General features: G+C 40.9%; 2 protein-coding genes across 3 annotated transcripts; both read left to right on the plus strand.

Annotated features, from left to right (window-relative positions):
- Nucleotides 1-763: 763 nt before the first annotated feature.
- Nucleotides 764-3,569, plus strand: LOC125381900. The gene is made up of 2 exons (XM_048399258.1): nt 764-1,965; nt 2,807-3,569. Exons 1-2 carry the CDS (start codon nt 1,278-1,280, stop codon nt 3,358-3,360), a joined length of 1,242 nt encoding a protein of 413 aa, XP_048255215.1. The 5' UTR covers nt 764-1,277; the 3' UTR covers nt 3,361-3,569.
- Nucleotides 3,570-7,679: 4,110 nt separating this feature from the next.
- Nucleotides 7,680-21,032, plus strand: LOC124142956. 2 transcript variants are annotated; one of them, XM_046511738.2, is made up of 4 exons: nt 7,688-7,807; nt 10,523-10,539; nt 14,703-15,560; nt 19,548-21,032. In XM_046511738.2, the coding sequence occupies exons 3-4, from the start codon at nt 14,846-14,848 to the stop codon at nt 20,096-20,098; spliced, it is 1,266 nt and encodes a 421-aa protein (XP_046367694.2). In that variant the 5' UTR covers nt 7,688-7,807; nt 10,523-10,539; nt 14,703-14,845; the 3' UTR covers nt 20,099-21,032. The 2 variants fall into 2 exon arrangements, with proteins under 2 accessions (XP_046367685.2, XP_046367694.2); XM_046511729.2 differs by lacking the exon at nt 10,523-10,539 and having other exon boundaries at nt 7,680-7,807.
- The last annotated feature ends 1,563 nt before the right edge of the window (nt 21,033-22,595 follow it).

The raw sequence follows: 22,595 nt of genomic DNA on the forward strand, positions 1-22,595 counted from the left end.
CCAAAAAAAGAATATCAGGGGAAGTTTGTGTTCAATTTTGATATTTTGGACTACCAAATGAGTTCGAAGCAACCGTGAATTCGACACGTCTAATTTCGACTCAACGAGGTTCGACTGTTTTGTTATTTGAAATGAGAAACAAAGGTGTTCAACTGTGTGTGACATCACTGTCAAACATTTAATGATATTTCATCTTCTGAAAAATACCTTGTCAATTGGGATAATAGTTTCCATTTTCAAAAAAAGAAATGCAATATACTTAACCATCTAATCAATTATTTAATTTGTTGAGACACACTCGTGCACTTGAAGAGAGAGTATGTTTTAATTGTAAAGATGTTGTGGAAAATGAAGCACATGTACTTTTACACTGCCCCCTATATAAAAATGTTACCTAAGAATATGTTAGTTTTATGTTCAACGTTATATGCCAATTTTTATGATATGTCTGATGTTGATCAGTTAGCTTTTATTATGTCATGCCCATATATTTTTAAAGTTACTGCCAAAACCTGCATTGATGCCTTAGATGTTAGAAAATTACGTTTATATACATATTTAATAAATATTTTATGCTATTTACCCTTTTTACTAACGTATATATATATTTATTCCATATGTTATGTCTGTGTATCATTTTACGTTCTATAGTCTCTCATAATCCCATACGGGGTGGCTCATCTCATGTATTTTATTACGTGACCTGTATATATATTTATTTGTATGAGGTGAGACATGAAATAAATTTACCTTACCTTACCTTACCGTGCAACTTTTCGTGACTCATGTTTGGCGGGTTCGTCGACAGACAGATGGATTAATGGCGCACGTTATTGTAGCCGGATTAAACAGATTAGCACAAATTGTCTTGTCGACAGTAATCCCCTTTCAGTGTCCTTCTGAAGTAATACTAGTTTGAGGTATTATTGTTGGCAGGGCCAAATGAAATCAATGGGAGACAGGTGACAGAACGATTCCTCATTTGACAGTTTAACAAAGGAGATAAGTAGTTTGTGTTTCTAGCAATGTTTTGATAACTACACATATCTGCCTTTACAGAGAGACCGACATAATACGGTTTTTATTTCCCACCAAATTAGTTCACCAACCTTTGAAAACAATGGGGATTAAGTCACAACTTAATTAATGACACATGTAGCAATGGTTTTCTAGTCATTGTTGAAGCTAAGACTTAATATGTACGTTTGTGTATAAATGCAGCTGAGGTACAATGCCCACCCAGTATTTGTGGGAAAGCCTATTTTAGCATTGCAACCATGGCAAAAGGAAACGCTGCTTCATTTCGGGGCATGATAGTGGCAGTATTTGGCACAACTCTGTTTGTAATGGGTTATATCAGCTCTCATTTTAAACCAGTCAGAAACCTGGAGATATCTTTGGACTCCAAAAAGACGGCATTTCATCCCCCTAATCCTATAAGAGTGGACAATTATAACTTCAGATGTCCAAGCGTTCTGCAAAACATGACCCAAGGTCATTGGAGGACGAGAAAGCTTACCGAGGCCCAACGCAGACAATCAGAATGGTTTTATCACATGGCCTTGAACCACAAAGGAGTACCCAATTCCCTCCAGAGACATGACAGTCGATGTGGTGACATAGGCTACACAAACGTAACGACTTTTCTTCGAGCAATTTGCAGTCCTACAGGACCGACCCCTTGCTGCTACAACTTCAAGTGTGTTAAAAAGACAGAAGCCCAGTGTCGGTGTAAAAACTGTTGGGATATTCGACAGCAGATTCACGCAGAATATTCTACCTGGATACCATCCGATCCCCGGTGCCAACCACGACAATACAGTGCCAAACAAAGCTGTCAGTTGTTGGACGGCGGAACCATCCGCTTCCTTGGGGATTCCCTCGTGCGACACATCTACACAGGCTTGCTGATGACGGTTCGAGGCAATTTCAAAGACGGCGGAGTTAAACCCACAGAATCCCGAGGTCAGTATTTGCGTTGAAACAATACGGGCAGGTAATTTATTACTGGTTTGGGTTGGTTGTGGTGTTGATCAGAGATTTTTTAATTCAGTAATATACTGAAAACAATTATCCTCCCCTGTTGCTTCGTCATATTTTTGGATAACCCTCTTAATGTCTATGTACAATTTTTCATGACCCTCTATAAAAAAGACAAAATGCAAAAGCGCTTTATTTTTTATGATAAAATGTCATTCTTTTCATGGTACACTATCTTGTACTTGTCTTGACAATGTGTCTTGAATTTCTCGCAGCATCGTATAAGATCTGTGGAACATTCACCAGAGAATTGTCATGACATTTTGTTACTCATTCAGGTATACATTAAAACACGTATCAGGGAACACACCCAGTAGTATACAATGCACCTTTCATATCTAGATTTAGATGTTTTACCATCTGTGAAATGAGACATTGAGTATAATCTTTTAAGGCCTTGGTTGATATACAGCTTAAACCATTGAGGTAGCACACGACGTGTAGCGGATGTTCCAGCGACAAATTGCTTTGTAAAGCAGTAGTTTTGAGGGGTCATACTTCACATGCCACTGTAACCATTAACCCCTTGTGCGTTGAACATCATGAAAAACTAGGATCAAACGTGCAAGGACAAATTTATTTATTTTAAATTCTTTGACCCGACTTCTCGGTGTTGGATATACGCAATATCTTGCCTGATAAAGTTAGAGTATCTGCACATAAATAATAGAAACCCTGTCTTCACTGATACCTATGTAAATGCCACTTAATTATTTAGTCATGGCTACCAATCAACGTTTACAAGTGGCGTCTTTATCTTTTTCAGTGTGGAAATCCAAATGCTCTGGGATGAACATGTTCGAAGAGAGAAACTGTAGGAGGCGATTGGACGCGCAGCCAAAGAATATATGTAGAGGCAGAGTGACGCTCAGTTGGAAGAAACATTACGTTAGCAGAAGATGGGCAGAGCTTATAAATGAAGTCACAGAAGGCTTAGCTGACCGGCGGACGTTGTTTGTTGTTGGTATAGGTATTCATGAGGATTATAACTCAACTAAAGTGAAGATGGAATATCTGAAGCCAACGTTGGATAGGTTACGAAAAATTGGTATACTCTGGCCCAAGGTATTGTTTGTTGATATGAATGCTCCAGGAATTATGAAACGTTCAGATACACAGTCAAAGCCTCACGTCCTTCGATTCAATCGCGACATGGAGAAGTTTCTGAAGGTATATAAAGTACCCGTTTTAAAGACATTTAATATGACAGACGGCGTGCGTAGCTTTGATGGAACGCATTATGCCTTAGGAGTGAATGTCGTGAAAGCGAACATTCTCCTGAACTATATACAGGAACTCAGTGATAGTGGGGTTTGGTAGTTGATTATGGAAATACGATTGACAATAAGCACCATGTTGTCGTGTGAGATATGTACATTTTGTGGTGTTGTAAAATACCAGATGATATGCGCTTTGGATATTTATATACAGATGGTCAATAAATAAATCGCTCGATCTCTGTCTTTCTGTTGACTCGTAATTCCGAGCTCCGACGTATGAACAGGATTGGGTGGTCAGGCTCGCTGACTTGGTTGACGCATGTCACCGTATCCCAATTGTGGATCGATGCTCATGATGTCAATCACTCGATTGTTTGTTCCAGACTCGATTATTTACAGCCGTTATGTAGCTGGAATAATGCTGAGTACGGTTAAACAAAAAACAAAACATCATATGCAATCATAGCAAACGCACAAGTCAATGTCGATTACGTTAAAATGTACATGGTGGTGAAATTTTGAAGTCTGATACAACCATGATGTTGTAAAACATAACAGGTATGTCATCTGTATGTAAATACCATTAATGACACTTATTTCACAATAAGACCCAATCCCACTATCAAGACCCTTTATATTACAATGGGCACCACCCGCGACTTAATCCCCATGTTGTTATACCCCTACCAATGTTGGGAAAGTTGTGGGACACCTAATTGGGGGTCAAGGTTACTTCTTAAAACAGTAGCCATTAAACAACCCAGTTATGGTCAGGGATGGCTGACTTTGCTTGTTAGACAAAGTAGGCATGTGGTTCAATCCATTTTACTGTGTACAGGGAAGCACGAAATTAAAACAAAAAAGACAAATTTTCTTGCATCATTTATTTGTCTATCTTTGCACTTGCCGTGGCCCAGTCGTCTAAGGCGCCGCGATTCGCTATGCAGAGTTGCGTCCCTTTGGCACGCCAGAAACCTATGATTGCGGGTTCGAATCCCGGTTTCTATGTTTGTCAGCACCATACCCGTGCTCGTGGGTCTCACCGAAGTGGTAAACGTCTGAGACCTGCATCACTTCGGGCTTTCCTCCCACATTAAGCTGACATGCCGTGATATAACTGGACTACTGTTAAAAGCTGCGTTAAACCCAACTCACTCACTCACTGTTCACAACGCGCATAAGATCCAACTGTGGTTTGAAGTATTTCAGTTACAAAGAGTTCAAACGAGTTCAAGCTCACACACCGTGACACACCTGAAATACTGTCGAAAGCTTTGTTACACCCCATTCCATTGCTCACTCTCGTGTGACGATGTATGATGAGTAATAACGCAAACCCCGGGACGCACTCAGTGTAGCTGCGTTCGTGATTGCCTCACAAAGACTGTCATATTTCTGTCACATTATAAACAGTTTAGTTGAAGGCGCGGTGAAAAAAGTTTCCGTGGGAAGAGTCTGATCGATTAAATAGAAATCAAAATCTTTGTTGTCATCTACGGTTTTCTCCATCATCCTGAGAGGAGCTTATGCCCCCTCGAGGGTCGGTCGGGTAGACTAGTGGGTAAAGCGTTCGCTCGTCACGCCGAAGTCCCGGGTTCGATTCCCGACATGGGTACAATGTGTGAAGCCCATTTCTGGTGTCCCAGGTCATGATATTGCTGGAATATTGCTAAAAGCGACAAGAAACCATACTCAACCACTCTTGCCTGGAGCGGAGAAGGGGGTGAGAGTGGAATGGGGGTGAACATTATATCTCCAGGTCTGCCCCTTCTGACCTACACAGCCTATATTATATGTAAGAAATGCTGGACATGGGATGATAACATTCAGTCCGCTTAGACTGGCAAAATCTAAACAAGGGAACCTTGCCAAGAAGTAAACTTCAGCTTCAGGTATATCGATGATCTTAATCGTTAAAAATGGTCCAATAGGCAACTCCTTTCCACCGTTTTACACACCTGAACTAGAAATAACCGAGACCAGTGAGACCGTCTTATCTGTTTCATATTTAGATCTATGCATAAAGATTCAGAGTGACTCTCCACAAGACAGTATGACAAGAGAGATGACTTCAACTTTCCAATAGTCAACTTCCCTTAATGGCGACCAATATTCCAGCAGCTCAGCCCTAAATGTCTACATTTCACAACTTTGAAGGTAGACGCTGTGTGTCGGGATCCCTTTACATCGGCAACCATAACATCACCAGATGCGGCCGGACATGTCAGCGATGGGACACCCACACACCCCATCAACAGTTCGGTATGCAAGACTACCCTTCCACCATGCAAACACAAGTCACCAGTATGGCGGAGGCGGGCAACAGGTGCTTGACAGAGTTCAACGACCCCATACCGTGGTGTTATACCACCGATCCCGCACTGCGTTGGGAACACTGCAGCATTCCGAATTGTTAGGATGTTGCAGACGTCACTGGGAATACTGCAGTATACCTCATTGTCAGGGTGTTGCAGATTGTACTGGAAATATCTACCGAACATGCTCCTTCCACCACGATTTCAAAGAACGTCAAAGAACGATTCTTGCTCAAAAGTTGTTTTATTCAAGGTCACAACATGCAAGGCTTCAGTGAAGCTTTCAAAAAAGGTTTACGGTAATCATGTGGAGGACATTTCCAAATTTAAGGCATCAGTGACAAACGTGATGTCTGATGCATTTCCCTATTTTCATAAGCCGCCTCCGTGGCCTCCGGGGTTCGATCCCCGGCCGCGTCATACCAAAAGACGTTAAAAGATGGTACTTGTTGTTACCCTGTCTGGCGCTCGACAATAAGGGGATAAAACAAGGACTGGTCGGCTCGGAGTCAGTATACTGTGTCTGAGTGGGGTATTCATGTTAAACTGCGGCATGGTATCTCAGTGAGCTAGCACTATAAATCGGCATCAGTCCGGACTAGTACAAGCAGCCACACACACACACGTACATGCACGTCGCTATATAAGTGCAATAATCTTGGACGCGACGTTAAACCCAATTTCACCCAACCCTCACTCACCCTATTTTGATAGTGATTCAGAAACACAGGCTCATGATGTAGTCGGAGTTGCATGATGGACTCTGCTTTTAGCACATATTTCTTGTGAGTGTGGTTTTTGGTGGGGATTTCTTGTGATTGTGGAAATTGCCTTTGTACGCTTTTTATTATTAATTGAAACACGTCTGTGACGTCATTCTATTGTTTGAACGCTCCATTATTTTTCAGGAATGGAGAGTTCTTTGTCAATTATACAATATCTTGAATCAACATTTGAATGAATTTCCACTTGGAATAGACGAAACTATTTTTCACATTTATTGACAAGTGAATAATTTCAACTTTTTTTCCGAAAACATGTGTCGCCAGGCGGGGTTCGAACCCGCATCGTTTGATTTGAGGACGTGTAATTGTCAACTTCAGCTACGGCGGTGTAATTGTCAACTTCAGCTACGGCGGTGTAATTGTCAACTTCGACTATGGCGGCCCATGAAGGTATGGTGTGAAATTAAGTAATAAATATTTCATAATTTTGCATACAATGTTTGAGTAGAACAAAAACAAATCAGGTGATATATATATATATATCCTTGTTCGGGGCTCTATATTTCCTATTATTCTCGACAGCTTAAAATGGCAATGTGCAAGCGATTGTTAAATACTAGTTCAGGACATAACGAAATTATGAAGAGCCATGTACCATGCATTGTAAATGTCAGCTCGCGACGGAGCTTGGTGCACGTGCAACAGCGACAGAGAACGTATTCCTCGTGCATCACGCAAGGGCGACTCACGCAGTTTCAAAACAGTTCATTCGTCACGAATGAAAACAGTTTAGAGTTCTGGTTTATTTTTCAAATATTTTCCACAACAGAATATTTTGTCAAAGTGTAAAAATAGGGATGAATTTGAAGTAGGGGAATATCCTCGTAACTCTCCATTCCCCTCCACATATATGTTCTGGTGTCTGAGAGAGAATGCCATCGGCGTTTCTCGTCTCGGGGTTTAAATGGCCTTTTCAACGATTAAACATCGGATCGTCGTGGGCTAACCTGAACATAAATTGGAATGTACTGTACAATGGCCTGTAGCCGACATAGACACACAACCACTTAATACTGGGACCGACATTTTAATGTTCTGTTTCAAGACATACACAAAATAATTCATGAAAGAGGGCGTTGTGTTTATTCACAACAGTATTTTCTGGGACAAATTATTTGGTTTAAAAGGAAACTCCCACCACAATATTATATCTCCAGGTCTACCCCTTCTGACTTACACTGCCTTGTGCATCGCTATCCGCCATTTTCTACAATCTCATCAAAGCAGTCGCCTATTGAGAACTCGTGTATTTCTATACAACGAGCTGGGCGACCAAGCGATTTCAGTTATGCACCAATGCGTTCTTTTAAACAGGTTTTCCTTCATCCAGACCCGTGAAGATCCGATGTAGAATAGGTTTTCAGCAACACATGCTTGCCTTAAAAAGCGACTATGCACCGTAATGGATATATTTATGGATACAGGTCTGTGGCTATATTTGTTTGAGGTAAGATATTCAATTCAATTAATGTCGTACATATCTGTACATTTGGGCATGCAGAGTGTAGCAGGACTACATCTGGGGAAAGGAGTAATTCGTAAGCCTGCAATACTTGTAACAAAGATCGCCTTAGACATGTAAGATGTGGGCTGCCGTTGCCCTTTTTCGTGTAAATAGGTCGAGGTTATAATCCTCATTATACCAACGATGCATAATTATATTTCAAGTTTCGAAGGATATTAATATAACTAATGTTATCTATGTTATATGTATTAATATGCGTTTAACACACGATATAAATACACACATGTATGTATGTATGTATGTATATATATGTGTGTGTGCGTGCGTGCGTGCGTGCGTGCGTGCGTGCATGCGTGCGTGTATGCATGTATGTACTGTCGGACGCACTAATACTATACTTATACTCTACCCACTAAATACCTACTCAATACCTTCTACCTACATCAACAAAACAAAGTCAATACTCCTTGTCATGGTTACGTGCATTTTCTAAATGCCTGAAAAGACTTTTGTGCTGACATATGTGTAGTATTTGGGTGTGGTCCCGTGAGTAATCACCTTCTATGAAGACGTTGCAAGAATAGTGTTCCTGTTCTATTTTTGAAATCCAATGTGTTTAATTGCTGAACCCATTGAAGAATAAATTGTCAATTTACATTTTTCCTACACATGTGACTGTCATAAATAGATACAGGCCTCGATTTAGTTGTAACATTAATGAAATCACCCTAGGGTATTCCGGGTTAGGAAATTGCCCCCAACACTCGTACTTCTTTGTCTATCAGGCAACTGAACTAAATCAGGCTCATGACTTACTATTCATTGTCTGTCGTTCTATTCCCTCAGCGTAGGACGTTGCTCAAAATATTAGTTATATACAGGCTGTCGTGATACAGGGGAATAGTGCTTGATGCGGAGTTAAATTATACTTACTCACTCTCTCAAGGTAAAGGAACGCCAGAGGAACAGAACAGGTATCCTCTCTGGATGACTTGCGTAACATGACATATTACAAAACCTCGAGATGTGCACCAAGTCTGATTATTAAAGCCTCACAATGTTATAGATATATAAACTGAACTGTACTTTTACAGCGATGGTAGATATGGAAGCATAATAGTTCGTCATCTACGAAAACAATACTTTCATCTACGTAGATGATACTTACATCTACGTATTTACCTTCATCTACGTAGATGATACTTATATCTACGTAGATGATACTTACACCTACGTATTTACTTTCATCTACGTAGATGATAGTTACATCTACATATTTATCTTCATCTACGTAGATGATACTTATATCTACGTATTTACCTTCATCTACGTAGATGATACTTATATCTACGTAGATTATACTTATATCTACGTAGATTATACTTATATCTACGTAGATTATACTTACATCTACGCTGATGATACTTACACCTACGTATTTACTTTCACCTACGTAGATGATAATTACGACTACGTATTTACTTTCATCTACGTAGATGATACTCACACTTACGTATTTACCTTCATCTACGTAGATAATACTTTAAGCTAACCTATATAATAACCATAACATGGCCGAATGTGTTGATTCTCATGATTTTTCCACTGCGAAAATTAGGTTTAAGAGGTAAAACGTGAATATGAAGAGTGATAATCACTTAAACCATGACACTATATCAACTGTCATCCAATAAAACACCGAGGGTACATTTCTGCAGTCGGTGTTTATAATTTGGCGCTGATACTTCGCCAGTTTATTGACCTCAGTATGTTGTACAAATGTGGAAAAATCCTAATGAAAATAAACGACCAACATGCTCCCAAACATTTAATTAAATTAACAGAATGAAATATAAATGTTTGTATAAACTAGTTTCCAACTAGGGCCCCTACTTCACAAGACAATATAAGTGTCTGAGTAACGATACGTACGATTATGATATCACATACGTAGATATTGACCAAAAATATTATGCTCCAAACTTTTGCGGAAAAATGGAAATTTGCTGCCACAAAAATTACATTGTTACAACGTGTTCTTCTGTTAAGAAAATTCCGGCTAATAATTTTTCAAATAATAAATGTCTGGTTTTATAACTGTAGCTGCAAAAAAGTTCTCGAGAACTTTTCCAGTCCCCAAGCTCCGAATGTTAAATGGTCGGCCCCTAACTCAACCTGTCAATACATCCGGAATGTACTCTATTCCAGAAACAATGTTACACATGAAATTATACACATCTAGATCGAGAGCAAAATGAAAACAGTCCCTCTTTAATGAGTGTTTACATGATGCATAGTTATATATAATTACATTACAGATGTCGACCCATCCACAAACAAAGGTCTTTGAATTTGAATAAACGAGATATAAAAAAGGGCAAAGGCGCCATAGCCTGAAAATATGTCAGAATAATCAGAAGACTTTGGCCGACGATAACTGACCCAACCACCTTCGTTATATCAGCTCCAACTTTTTACCATTCAAGAGGTTCTCATTGACTCCCTAAAGATAAGATATTATTCCTGTCGTCCAGTGAATAACTCAAAATGTCCAAAGTCGGCAGCTCTCCAAGGCTGAACGTGCAAGCTATTGATGGTTTGCCCAGTGTGTAGATCACTGGAAATAGATGGTAAATGCTATACATTGAATATATGTCATACATTATTAAGGTTTACATGACGGTTTTTTTCTTGCAGACGCAAAGTCCAGTAAGGTAGTTGAATTAATCGAGTTCCAGGGCATATATTTCATAAAACATTATCATGCCATTCTCATCTCTCTCAGTCTACACATTCACATTCTCGCATATACTCATCCCATTCTCGGCTCTCCCAGCCAATACTCATCCCATTCTCGGCTCTCCCAGCCAATACTCATCCCATTCTCAGCTCTCCCAGCCAATACCCATCCCACTCTCAGCTCTCTCAGCCAATACCCATCCCACTCTCAGCTCTCTCAGCCAATACTCAATCCTTCTCTCAGCTCTCTCAGCCAATACTCATCCCATTCTCAGCTCTCCCAGCCAATACTCATCCCATTCTCAGCTCTCCCAGCCAATACTCATCCCATTCTCAGCTCTCCCAGCCAATACTCATCCCATTCTCAGCTCTCCCAGCCAATCCTCATCACATTCTCAGCTCTCCCAGCCAATACCCATCCCACTCTCAGCTCTACCAACCTATACTCATTCCATTATCAGATCTCTCAGACAATACCCATCCCATTCTCAGGTCTCTCAGTCTATACTCGACCCGTGAAGATTCCGGGGTAGAATAGGTCTTCAGCAACCCATGCTTGCCGTAAAAGGTGACTATGCTTGTCGTAAAAGGCGACTAACGGGATCGGGTGGTCAGGCTCGCTGACTTGGTTGATGCATGTCATCGATTTCCAATTGCGTGGATCGATGCTCATGATATCAATCACTGGACTGTCTGGTCCAGACTCAATTATTTACAGACCGCCGTAATATAGCTGGAATATTGCTGAGTGCGGCGTTAAACAACAAACCAACCAACAGTCTAAACTCATCCCGTTTTCGGCTATCTCTTCTAATATACTCGGGGGCACGGGTGGCCCAGTCGTCTAAGGCGCCGCGATTCGCTGTGCAGAGTTGCGTCCCCTGGACACGCCAGAAACCTATCATTGTGGGTTCGAATCCCGGTTCACCCCGATTATGTTTCTAGGTTTGTCAGCACCATACCCGTGCTCGTGGGTTTCACCGAAGTGGTAAACGTCTTAGACCTGCATCACTTCGGGCTTTCCTCCCACATTAAGCTGACATGACGTGATATAACTGGAATAATGTTAAAAGCGGCGTTAAACCCAACTCACTCACTCACTCACTCTAATATACTCATCTCACTCTCGGCTCTCTAAGCCTGTACCCATCCCATTCCCAAATTGTTTTATTCATTGCAAACTGAAAGGCCACATGCCCATAGTTCAACGTATTTTCAAGGTATGGGTTTTTCTTCTAACTAACAATGCATGATGTATGTACAATGCAATATTTTGTAATAAAGTAATATTTGAGGTTGACATGAGTATGCAAATCAAATTAATATTTGGGTAAGATAAAAACTTCTTTTGAATATACTTGTTTCTTAATTGACGATAGAGTTTACACACAAGCTTAAAATGATACTCATTTTCTACAACACTAAGGTTACAAGATGTACAGATATTGTTAGACTTCTAAAATACACCTTTATGGATCTTTCAATCATAATATCCTGCTCTGAACTGCGCTGCGATACTCGAAGTTATTTTTATTGTAACAGATATTAGATATTCTTCGAGTATAAATTGTTGTTTGACGAGAGAATAGGTATATGTAATTTGCTATTTCTTAGTTTTTTTTATCCACATTTGCTGAAAACAATCTTTAGCTCTTTGGAGTAATAATGACATAAACATCTTGACATTTCCAACACCCTGATCCATCCTTGCGTATCCAAGGCCTAAACTAAAAAGGGTGATTTTGATATTTGTTGCCCAATTATTTTTATTGCGTGAGTGACTGGCATTTTGGTCGAGATAGAACAGCATGTTATAGGCTTTTACTGGGTATCGCGTTGATGGAAGAGTCGTTAGTTTTAACCAATAATTTATACAGCGCTTAAGCGAAAATATATACAGTGGATATCTGCCACATTTCCCAAGTACAATACCATTTGGGGTGGAGGATCGAACCTCAATTACACGTTTACAAGCATAAAGATTAACCTTTTCTATATACTCATATTTTCTATAACCCCATATTTCTGACCCATTAAGTAAAATTGGCATTATCTTTGTATCAAAAATTGAAAGTATAAATTACAGGGCAGATTATCATATTTTAACAAACTTGGTAGGAATGACGTCAACGCTTTCTTAGCTTTAACAGATATATATTCTAGATATATATTCCAACTCAAAGTCCTAGTAAACAATATTCCAAGGTAAGTATAAGATGAAACTACTTTTACATGTGCATCTTTGTATATCCATTTCTCTATTTTTGATAATTTCCCCTCGCTTTTAAAAACAAGAACTTTAGTTTTATTTTGATTGACGGACAGTGACCACTTGTCACAATAATTTTCCAAAAGATTGATTAAAGACCAATTACCGAATCAGAAAAAAAGATTTCTAATAGATCTGGATATAACTGGATCCCAGTTTTAGATTTTGAGTTAATTTCAAGAACAAGTTCATTTATAAAGAAAGAGAACAAGAATGGGCTGAATACACAACCCTGACGCACTCCCAAAGGGCAATCAAACATACTTGTACGGTTATTGCCATTGGTTCGTACACAAGCTTTAACTGATTCGTAAATGGCTTTTAATGATTTTTCCATCTTTGATGCCCACCCATGTTTACCAAATAAGTGCCAGAGTTTTTTCTTTGAACGGAATCAAATGCCTTATCGAAATCAACAAAACATGCATGTAATTTACATCCCCTTTTTGAGAGATATTTTGTAAATAAAGCTTGTAGAATGAAAACATTGTCCATTGTGGAATATCCAGCTCTAAATCCTGCCTGTTTTTCATAAATGTTTCCCATTGCATCTGACCAAAACGTTAATCTGCCATTAAGAATCATGGTATATAATTTTCCAAAACAACTCAGTACAGATATTCCCCGATAGTTATCAACATTTTTCCTCTCACCCTTTTTATGCAATGGAACAATGATTGCTTTTGGCCATTCCGAAGGAAAAACACCTTTATTATACAGAGAATTGAACAATACAAGTAAATATGGAACAAGGATATTATCTGAACATTGAAACATTTCACTAATTACATGATCTGTTCCAGCTGCTTTATTACATTTCAACTTACGAATATTCTCTTGTATTTCCTCACTGCTGATAGGGGCTTTAAATATAGCATCAGTGACAGACTTAACCCAATTAGTACCAGTATATTCATCCGTTAGCACACTTTCAATATTCAAGGTGGGTGTATTCCTCGGGCACATTATGCAAGATGACATTATCGCGCCAACTAAACATTTCTAGTCTCACAAACCCTGTTCTCGATGGCACTTATGTCTTCTCTATGTGTTAAACCCTGTTGGTGTTGATGCTCGTGTACATAGTCCACATCCAGTTGTGTAATATGTTGTTGTTCTTTCATTTGTGAAATATCCTCTTTTAGTTCAACAATATTGTCAGTTACTTTCTTTATGTCTCCTTGCACGTGTTTAAGTTCATCTTTCAATTGAGTGGTGTCCTGTTTTATGTCTGTTTTCATGTTTCTAAGTTCCTCAATGATGTCAGCCTTAGTTTTATCAAGATGTAGTTAACTGATTGGTCTAGGGTTTAGTTCAACATCGCAGAACACAGTAACAGTAAATGTACTGACACAGATAGTTGAAACTGTTCACCAGACACGAGGAAATCACTAGACGCGTTGCTACTGCAGTCCGTGCATGACCTATATTGGAACACAGAACTTGCTGTGGCTATTTTATTTCGTCCACAAAGGCTCGGCTCTCTCAGCCAATACATTCACATACTCAGCTCTCTCAGCATATACTAATTCCATACTCGGCTCTCTCGGTCTATACATTCACATTCTCAGCTCTCTCAGCATATCCTCATCCCATTCTCAGCCAATAAACACCCCATACGCAGCTCTCTCAGCCTATCCTCATCCCATTCTCGGCTCTCTCAGCCTATGTTCATGTACTTACACACACGCACATACACATACACACACGCGCGCGGGCGCGCACGTCGTTATATTAGTGCAATAATCATGGACGCGACGTTAAACCTCACCTAACTTTACCTCACCATCCTCAGTTCCGAAATTGTGATACTCGAGGGTTCCCTCATACACCACAACTTGTTTAACCTTATACATACCTCTGCTTCAGGTACTATATGTTAGTCTACTGACAAACCACACATCATATTCAAGATGAGAAGAGCAGTAGGAGGAACTGAATGAGTCCAACTTGCAAGACAACACCATCACCATGCTCTCCTTTTCCAGCATATCCTTTATCAGGTTAAGTTCATGCTGAAAACTCCTCACATGGAAACCATGCTGCAAAGGCAGAGTGCATCATTTCGGGTCATGGTTGCAGCCGTGTTTGGCATAACGCTGTTTGTAATGGGTTATATCAGCTCCGGGTTTAAACCCATCAGAGACTTGGAGGTAATATTGGACTCCAACAATACAGCATTTGATCCCCCTTCTCCTATAAGAGTTGACAATTATGAATTCAGATGTCCAAGCGTTCTACAGTACATGACCCAAGGTCATTGGAGGACGAGAAAGCTTACCAAGGCTGAAAGTGGAGGCGCAGAACATTTTTTTCGCGCTGCTTTGAACCACAAAGGGGCCCCTGCTTCACTCCAGCGACCCGATGGTCGATGTGGTGACACAGGCTACGAAAACGTCACGAAATATATACGAGCAATTTGCAGTCCCACAGGACCGACCCCTTGCTGCTACAACTTCAAGTGTGTCAACAAGACAGAAGCCATGTGTCGGTGTAAAAATTGTTGGGATCTTCGACAGCAGGTTCAAGCAATATATTCGACCTGGATACCATCAGATCCCAGATGCAAACCCATATCTTACAGTTCCAAACAGAGTTGTTCCTTGTTGGATGGTGGATCGATCACCTTCATCGGGGATTCTTTGGTACGTCACATCTACACGGCGTTCTTAATGACTATACGAGGCAATTTTGAAACCGGCGGTCTCCGTCCCGAGGACGTACCAGGTAAGTTTTTGTTTTGTTTGTGTGTTGGTGAACGCCGCACTCTGCAATATTCCAGCTATATGAGAGAGAGTTGGTGTTTTTACGTGCGCTTTGTGAATGAGGAACATTGTACAGAATATATATAGTAGGTGGAGGATTAACAGTATTGCATACATGAGTAAGTAATGACAACAGAAGGATGATACTGTCACAACATGATGTACAGAGAACACATATGTGGAACCCAATAAGAAAAGAAGCCAATTAAATAGGATAAGTTTGCACAGGTGTGGTGATTATTGCTTAATGAGTTCATAGTGTTCATAGTGTGAATTAGTTTTTGGGTCGTGGCGACGTGACAGGTGTCGCCCCTGATTGTGTTGAATGTGTTGAATCAGCTCAGATCGAAACCGATGAAGCCCGGTCCTTCTGTGCGACTTCTGGTAATTTGACCAAGTCCCTTAGTTTTTCTGTTAGGTCGACTGATGATGACCTGTTTGACGAACTCTCTGGCAAACCCCTGTATCTGTACATCTGATCTACGATGGTGACTTGATGTATCAATAACTGTAACGCAGCGAGTCGAGGCGCTTAATGACCATACCCATGATCCACTTCACTTCCCTCGCCTCACGATAATTCCTGATTAGACATGGTTCATTGACCTGGAACTCACGGATAGTGTTGTGGCTTTGCCCGATATGTGAGAAGGAAGTTTGCAAGCTTCTGTTTAACTGGCATTGTCTGTTGACCTGTCCAAGGCTCAATGAAGTGTTTCTTAAGAACTGATTTCACGATCTGAACTGTGCGCTCCGCTGCACCATTAGACGCAGGATGGTAGGGTGGAGTCTAACTCTGTTTAATACCATTATTCTGTAGGAATAGTTTGAATTCCTCCGACGTGAACTGAGGTCCATTATAGGTCACAACCTCTTCCGGAAGACCGTATGATGCAAACAGTTCTCTCAGGAACACTATTGTTCTGATTGCTGTCGTGGTCGATAGTAGGATAGCCTCTTTCCACTTTGTAAGACTTTCCAGAACCACCAAAAACGTCTGAGATCTGTACTCGCTGTAGCCAATGTGGATTCTTTCCCAAGCTCTCCTAGGGTAAGGTCATGATTGTAACGACGGAACTGTTTGATCATGCTGTAGCACCTAACAAATCTCACAGCTGTGAGCAGTATTCTCTATACCAACTATACAGTACCTCAAGTAACTGCGGGTGAGGCTCTTCATTCTGACGATGTCAATGTCCTCCGCATGCAACTATTGCAATACTGCTGCCTGGAATCTGGGTGGTATGATTACCCTCATTCCCCAGAGTAGGCATCCCTGGTCTACTGACAGCTCTAGACGACGCATGAAGTAGGGCTTGAGTTCACTGTCATTCACGTGATTTGGCCAGCCTCTGCCTGTGTTCTCTTGTACACTGTTCTTCTGACTTGCAATATGTGTTTTCGTAGATTTTCGCCATGAGGATAAGCGCCTATCTTTGAAGTCTGGCTGCTGCCAGAGTAGGAATTCCTGCCTTTGGCCAAAGATAGCTGTCAGTGGCTTGTGATCAGTTATCAACGTCAGGCTCCTTCCATATAAATATTTATGAAAATTCTTAACGCCGAACACATTGGACGAGGCTTCCGTTTCTGGTTGGGCATAGTTAATGTTTGAACTTGTCAGTGATCGTGACGCGTAACTGGTGGTTCCGATCCATCTTCCATAATGTGTGATATCACAAACCCTATTCCGTAGACGGAATTCTCCGACAGTTCAAACTGTGGATATGCACCTTACTGAACACCCTCGCTCATGATAGTTTGGAGAAGAGATCCTCTGCTGTTGACATGGGGAATACCTTGGATTTCAGTGAAGAAACGATCTTCACAAATGCGCAACGACTTGTCTGACTTGGGAACAATCACCATTGGAGACGCCCAATCAGAACGTTCAATTTTCTTCACAACCCCTTTTCAAGTCTATCTAGTTCCGCTTCTACATCTTCCTTTAGCCTTGCTTTGGTACTGGCCTTGCTTTGTAGAATTTTGGTACTGTATCTGGTTTTACCCGGATATCAGCCGTGAAATTCTTAAATAGTTTCTTCCCCTTCAAATACACCCTTGTACTTGTCGATAATCTTCTTAATAGACTTCATAGATCTATCATTAGAAATCGGTCCTAAGACTGTGCAGACATAGTTCCATTTCATATTGAAACTTTTCAACCAAACTCGTCAGCGTAATGATGCTTTCCTTCCTTCCGCCACAATAAGAGGTAACTTCTTTGTGACATCTTCATACCGTACAGTCTATGTCACCTAGCATCGGCATCTCATCTCCGGAATAGCTTCTCAGGTTCATGCCAGATTCTTTCAAAGGCAAGTGAGAAAATTTCTTCTTGTACAATGTCTCTCCAGTTATCGACACATTAGATCCAGTAAATATGATGAATTCCGGTTCTGTCCCCTCCAGAGGTACTGTTCTATATTCAGCACCTTTAGCCTCCTCCATGGTTCAGATATTGTGCACAAATATTCGTCGTCATTTTCAACAAGATATGACTCCTTTGCGTTGACCTCAGTGCTGTCCCTTTCCACCTTTTCTGCCCCTATTCCCTTTGAAATATTGGGGTTGTCACCTTTTACATGCTCCAGCTTTATGTCCTTTCTAACCGCACGAATCACATTTCTTTAAGTTATGAAAGCGATTTTCAGCGTCATGTAATCCATTGCATCGAAAGCACTTGCTATTACACTTATACCTGCCTTGTCTATGAATTTTCCTGTCATTCAACCCGTTCATCTGCTCTGTGGACTGTTGTAGTTTGAATGACTGTATCTTATCTTATCTTTCCATTCAAATGGCTATTTTACACGTTTTCTGCCTAGTTAATTCCTTCTCTGTCAACAACCTTTTCTGAATGTGTTCATTTTGTAACCCTGCTATTCGTCTTTCTCGTAAATGTTCATTGAGGGTGTTTGCAAAGTTATGCTTTAGTGCCAGTATATATTCTGTCACACTTTCATTTGATGATTGATTTCCTTTACTGAATGCATACCTTTAACCGATTTCATTTCTATAAGGCTTGTAGTATTCCGTCAAATAGCCTGTCAGCTCTCCGTACTTCAAGCAGGTTGCATCGGCAGGTAAAGGGAGCGACACTGAGGCCTACAAATCCTCTCGCTTCGACCGTAAATAACGAACTGCGAAATAACATGCGTGTGGAACGTTTTTCATTCCACAACTTCGGTAAAAACGTAAAAACGTTCGTTCCGGTTTGGGGACCCAAATACTGCAGTCTACCCGACACTACAACTTTGAAAGCATGTTGACCCAACGGCTGCAAGGAAAGTGTTTATTCTTTCGTCCGGCTCCACCCAATTCGCTGCCATCCATATTTCAAAGCGTTTAATGTAGCTACCCCAGTCCTCCTTCGCTGAATCAAACTCCACAATGAAACCTTTGTTCATCGCGAGATCTCGTTCCGTTGCTAGGCGACACTCTTTCCAACTAGACATGCTATTTTGCGCTCAGTTCCAAAAGTTACTAACTCCCGCTTGTACCACTTTGTACAATAATGTTCCGTGTGCCTTCAGGGTATTTCATGTCAAATATGTCCACACACTCACGTTTCAACATTTAGGGAGCCTGTAAGCTTGCGCCCGGTCTGCTGCCTCCACTCTGCATTCCTGTCGGAACACTCATTCCCTCATTACTGCGAGCGCATCCCGATCTCATCCTCGTCGCGAATGTGTTGTATTTCCTTCAGTTCTCATACTGAACGATCTCCGTACCTATAACACGGAGACTGGGGTTACGATCGTGGGTTTATTCTTCTATCATGGCGGCGGTACATCGGTTGGCGCTGACGTCATCAGCTACGTCATAGCGCGAGCTAACTGGTAGTATTTACTATAGCACTAATCATAATGACAATACACTACAACATTCCATGTAACAGATTATGCAGAAGCCGAATTGGCTGTTTTCACGTGTGACTTGTTATTTTCAGGATGGAAGTTTCGATGTTCTGGCATGATGATGTTTGAGGAGAGATTCTGCCGACTGCAACTTGACGTACGTCCGAATCTATGCGGCGGAAGAGTAATCACGACTTGGTACAGGCACTACAACATTCTGAGGTCGAATGATCTCTTGGGTGTTGTAACAAATAATTTAAATGAAAAGCGAAGCCTATTCGTTGTTGGAATAGGCATTCACGAGGACTACAATTCGACTAGAGTGAAAATGAAATACTTAAAGCCTACACTAGACAGACTACGAAAGTTTGGCCTCGCTTGGCCCAAGGTATTGTTTGTAGATATGAACGCCCCTGGGGTGATGAAGTATTCGGATACACAATCAAAACCTCACGTGATTCGATTCAATCGCGATATGGAGGAATTTTTGAAGGAGTATGACATCCCTGTGTTTAAAACGTTCAACATGACAGAAGGTGTGCGAAGTTTTGATGGAACCCATTATGCACTTGGAACAAATAGGGTAAAAGCAAGTATACTTCTGAACTACATACAGGAGCTTAGCGATGTCGGTGTTTGGTGATTGTCAGTACATGGTAGTTAATGTATGTCAGTCAGTATGTTTGTCGGTGTATGCTTTTCAGTATACCTTTGTCAAGGTATGTTTGTCAGTATGTATGTCAGTTCACGTTTGTTTGGGGCGGTCGGGTAGCCTAGTGGTTAAAGCGTCACACCGAAGACCCGGGTTCGATTCCCGACATGGGTACAATGTGTGAAGCCCATTTCTGGTGTCCCCCGCCGTGATATTGCTGGAATATTGCTAAAAGCGACATAAAACCATTCCCACTCACTCACTCAGTTCACGTTTGGCAATGTAGCTGTGTCAACGTATGTTTGTCAGTACACGTGGGGCGGTTTTAGCCTAGTATTTGAAGCCTTCGTTCGTCGCGCCAAAGACCCGGGTCCAATTTCCCACATTTCTTCAATGTGTGAGGCCCATTTCTGGTGTCTCCCCGCCGTGATATTTCTGGAATACTGCTGAAAGTGGTGTAAAACCAAAGTCATTCAATTTCAGTACATGTCTGTCAGTGTATGTATCTCGGTACACGATTGTCAGTGTATGTTTGTGGGTACTTTTATCAAGGCATAGTTATCAAGGCATGGTTAATAGTGTATATTCGTCAACGCATGTGGTTTAGTAGGTTTGCTGGAATATGTTATTAACGCACTTTTGTCAGTACATATTTGATAGCGCATGTAAGATACGTGTCGCATATTGGATGGTCCGTTTTAAATAGTACGTACGGTAATGCAAGCTTGTCGTTGAATATTTGATATTTCATATATATGTGCGTGTTCGCCGCTGCATTGTTGTAACTGCGTGTTTGACAGTGCATGTTTAATGATGCATGTTTTATATATTCAATGTGGGGAAATGTATTTTCAATAATCTATTATGTTTTTACGTCAACGCTGTTATTGAAACCTAAACTTGAATAAAAAACAAACTTAATTCACGTGCCATGTTTGTCCTCACTGAACTTGATTAGGGGCGGTCGGCCTAGCCTAGTGGTTAAAGCGTTCGCTCGTCACGCCGAAGACCCGGGTTCGATTCCCGACATGGGTACAATGTGTGAAGCCCATTTCTGGTGTCCCCGCCGTGATATTGCTGGAATATTGCTAAAAGCGGCGTAAAACCATACTCACTCACTCACTCACTGAACTTGATGAAGAACATGTTGGTCATGTCATATTCAATTTTCTGTTTCCTTTTTGTGATGAGAGGGACATGCAAACTACACAAAGAATCATTATTATGTGAATAACTTTTTACGGGAAATTCAGTCTTTATTCATTCAGTCTCACTTTGTGATTTTGGGTCGCTGCAAATTGCACAAAGAACAAAATTAAGTAGTTTGTCAGCCGGGCACACAACGCTACTGTTCACAACTCATAACACACCCACAGGATCCAAGGATCCTTTGCATCAGTGAACTTCTACACGAACAGCCCAAGAGAAGGAATTCGAATTGAAGCGGGGGAAACTCACATATTATATAACAGTTACACGTTTATAAACAAGTGTTTTCTGATAGTAAATAAGGGGAAGGCGGGAAATGGATCTTCTGGAGATGTGTCAAAGATTGCTGGTCAACTGTTTCAAACATTAATGACATTGTTTCCAAACTACCTGGCAACCACTACCATGCACTGAATGACGTTAAGGTACGACTATAATGGCAATATAGTTAATAAAGTCTGTAATGTAATGTATATTTATATGTGAGATATATTTATATGCTGGTTGGTTGGTTTGTTGTTTAACGCCGCACTCAGCAAAATTCCAGCTATATGACGGCGGTCTGTAAATAATCGAGTCTGGACCAGACAATCCAGTGATTAATATCATGAGCATCGATCCACGCAGTTGGGATTGATGACATACATCAACCAAGTCAGCGAGCCTGAGCACCCGATCCCGTTAGTCGCGTCTTACGACAAGCATAGTGGCCTTCTACTGGCATGCTGAAGACCTATACTACCCGGAATCTTCACGGATCTTATTTATATGTAATATATATTTATAGGTGATGTGTATTTATATGTGAAGTATATGTATGTGTGCTGCATTTATATGTAATATATATTTATATGTGAAGTATATTTATACGTAATATATATTTATATGTGGTGTATATTTGTACGTAATATATATTTATATGTGATGTACATTTCAGGTCAACAGACGCATCACAGACTGAAGTTGAAGGTCATCACTTCCTTACAGCCTATGCCATCTCCCTTAAATGAGGGGTCGGGTAGCCTAGTGATTAAAGCGTTCGCTCGTCACACCGAAGACCCGGGTTCGATTGCCGACATGGGTACAATGTGTGAAGCACCCCCCCCCCCCCCCCCCCCACACACACACACACACACACACCTTGGCGGAGTCCAAGCCAACCTTCCACGGTGTTAAGGACCAACTATAACGTGCCAGACATTCCACCTCCCCTGTTCTGCCGACACAGTAGACGCGACATAGTCGTTCAAGATGCCTACCATAAGATTGTTCGTTTGTT

The sequence above is a fragment of the Haliotis rufescens genome, unplaced genomic scaffold (genome assembly GCF_023055435.1).
Source record: "Haliotis rufescens isolate VD_foot unplaced genomic scaffold, xgHalRufe1.0.p SCAF_2, whole genome shotgun sequence".
Taxonomy (NCBI): domain Eukaryota; kingdom Metazoa; phylum Mollusca; class Gastropoda; order Lepetellida; family Haliotidae; genus Haliotis; species Haliotis rufescens.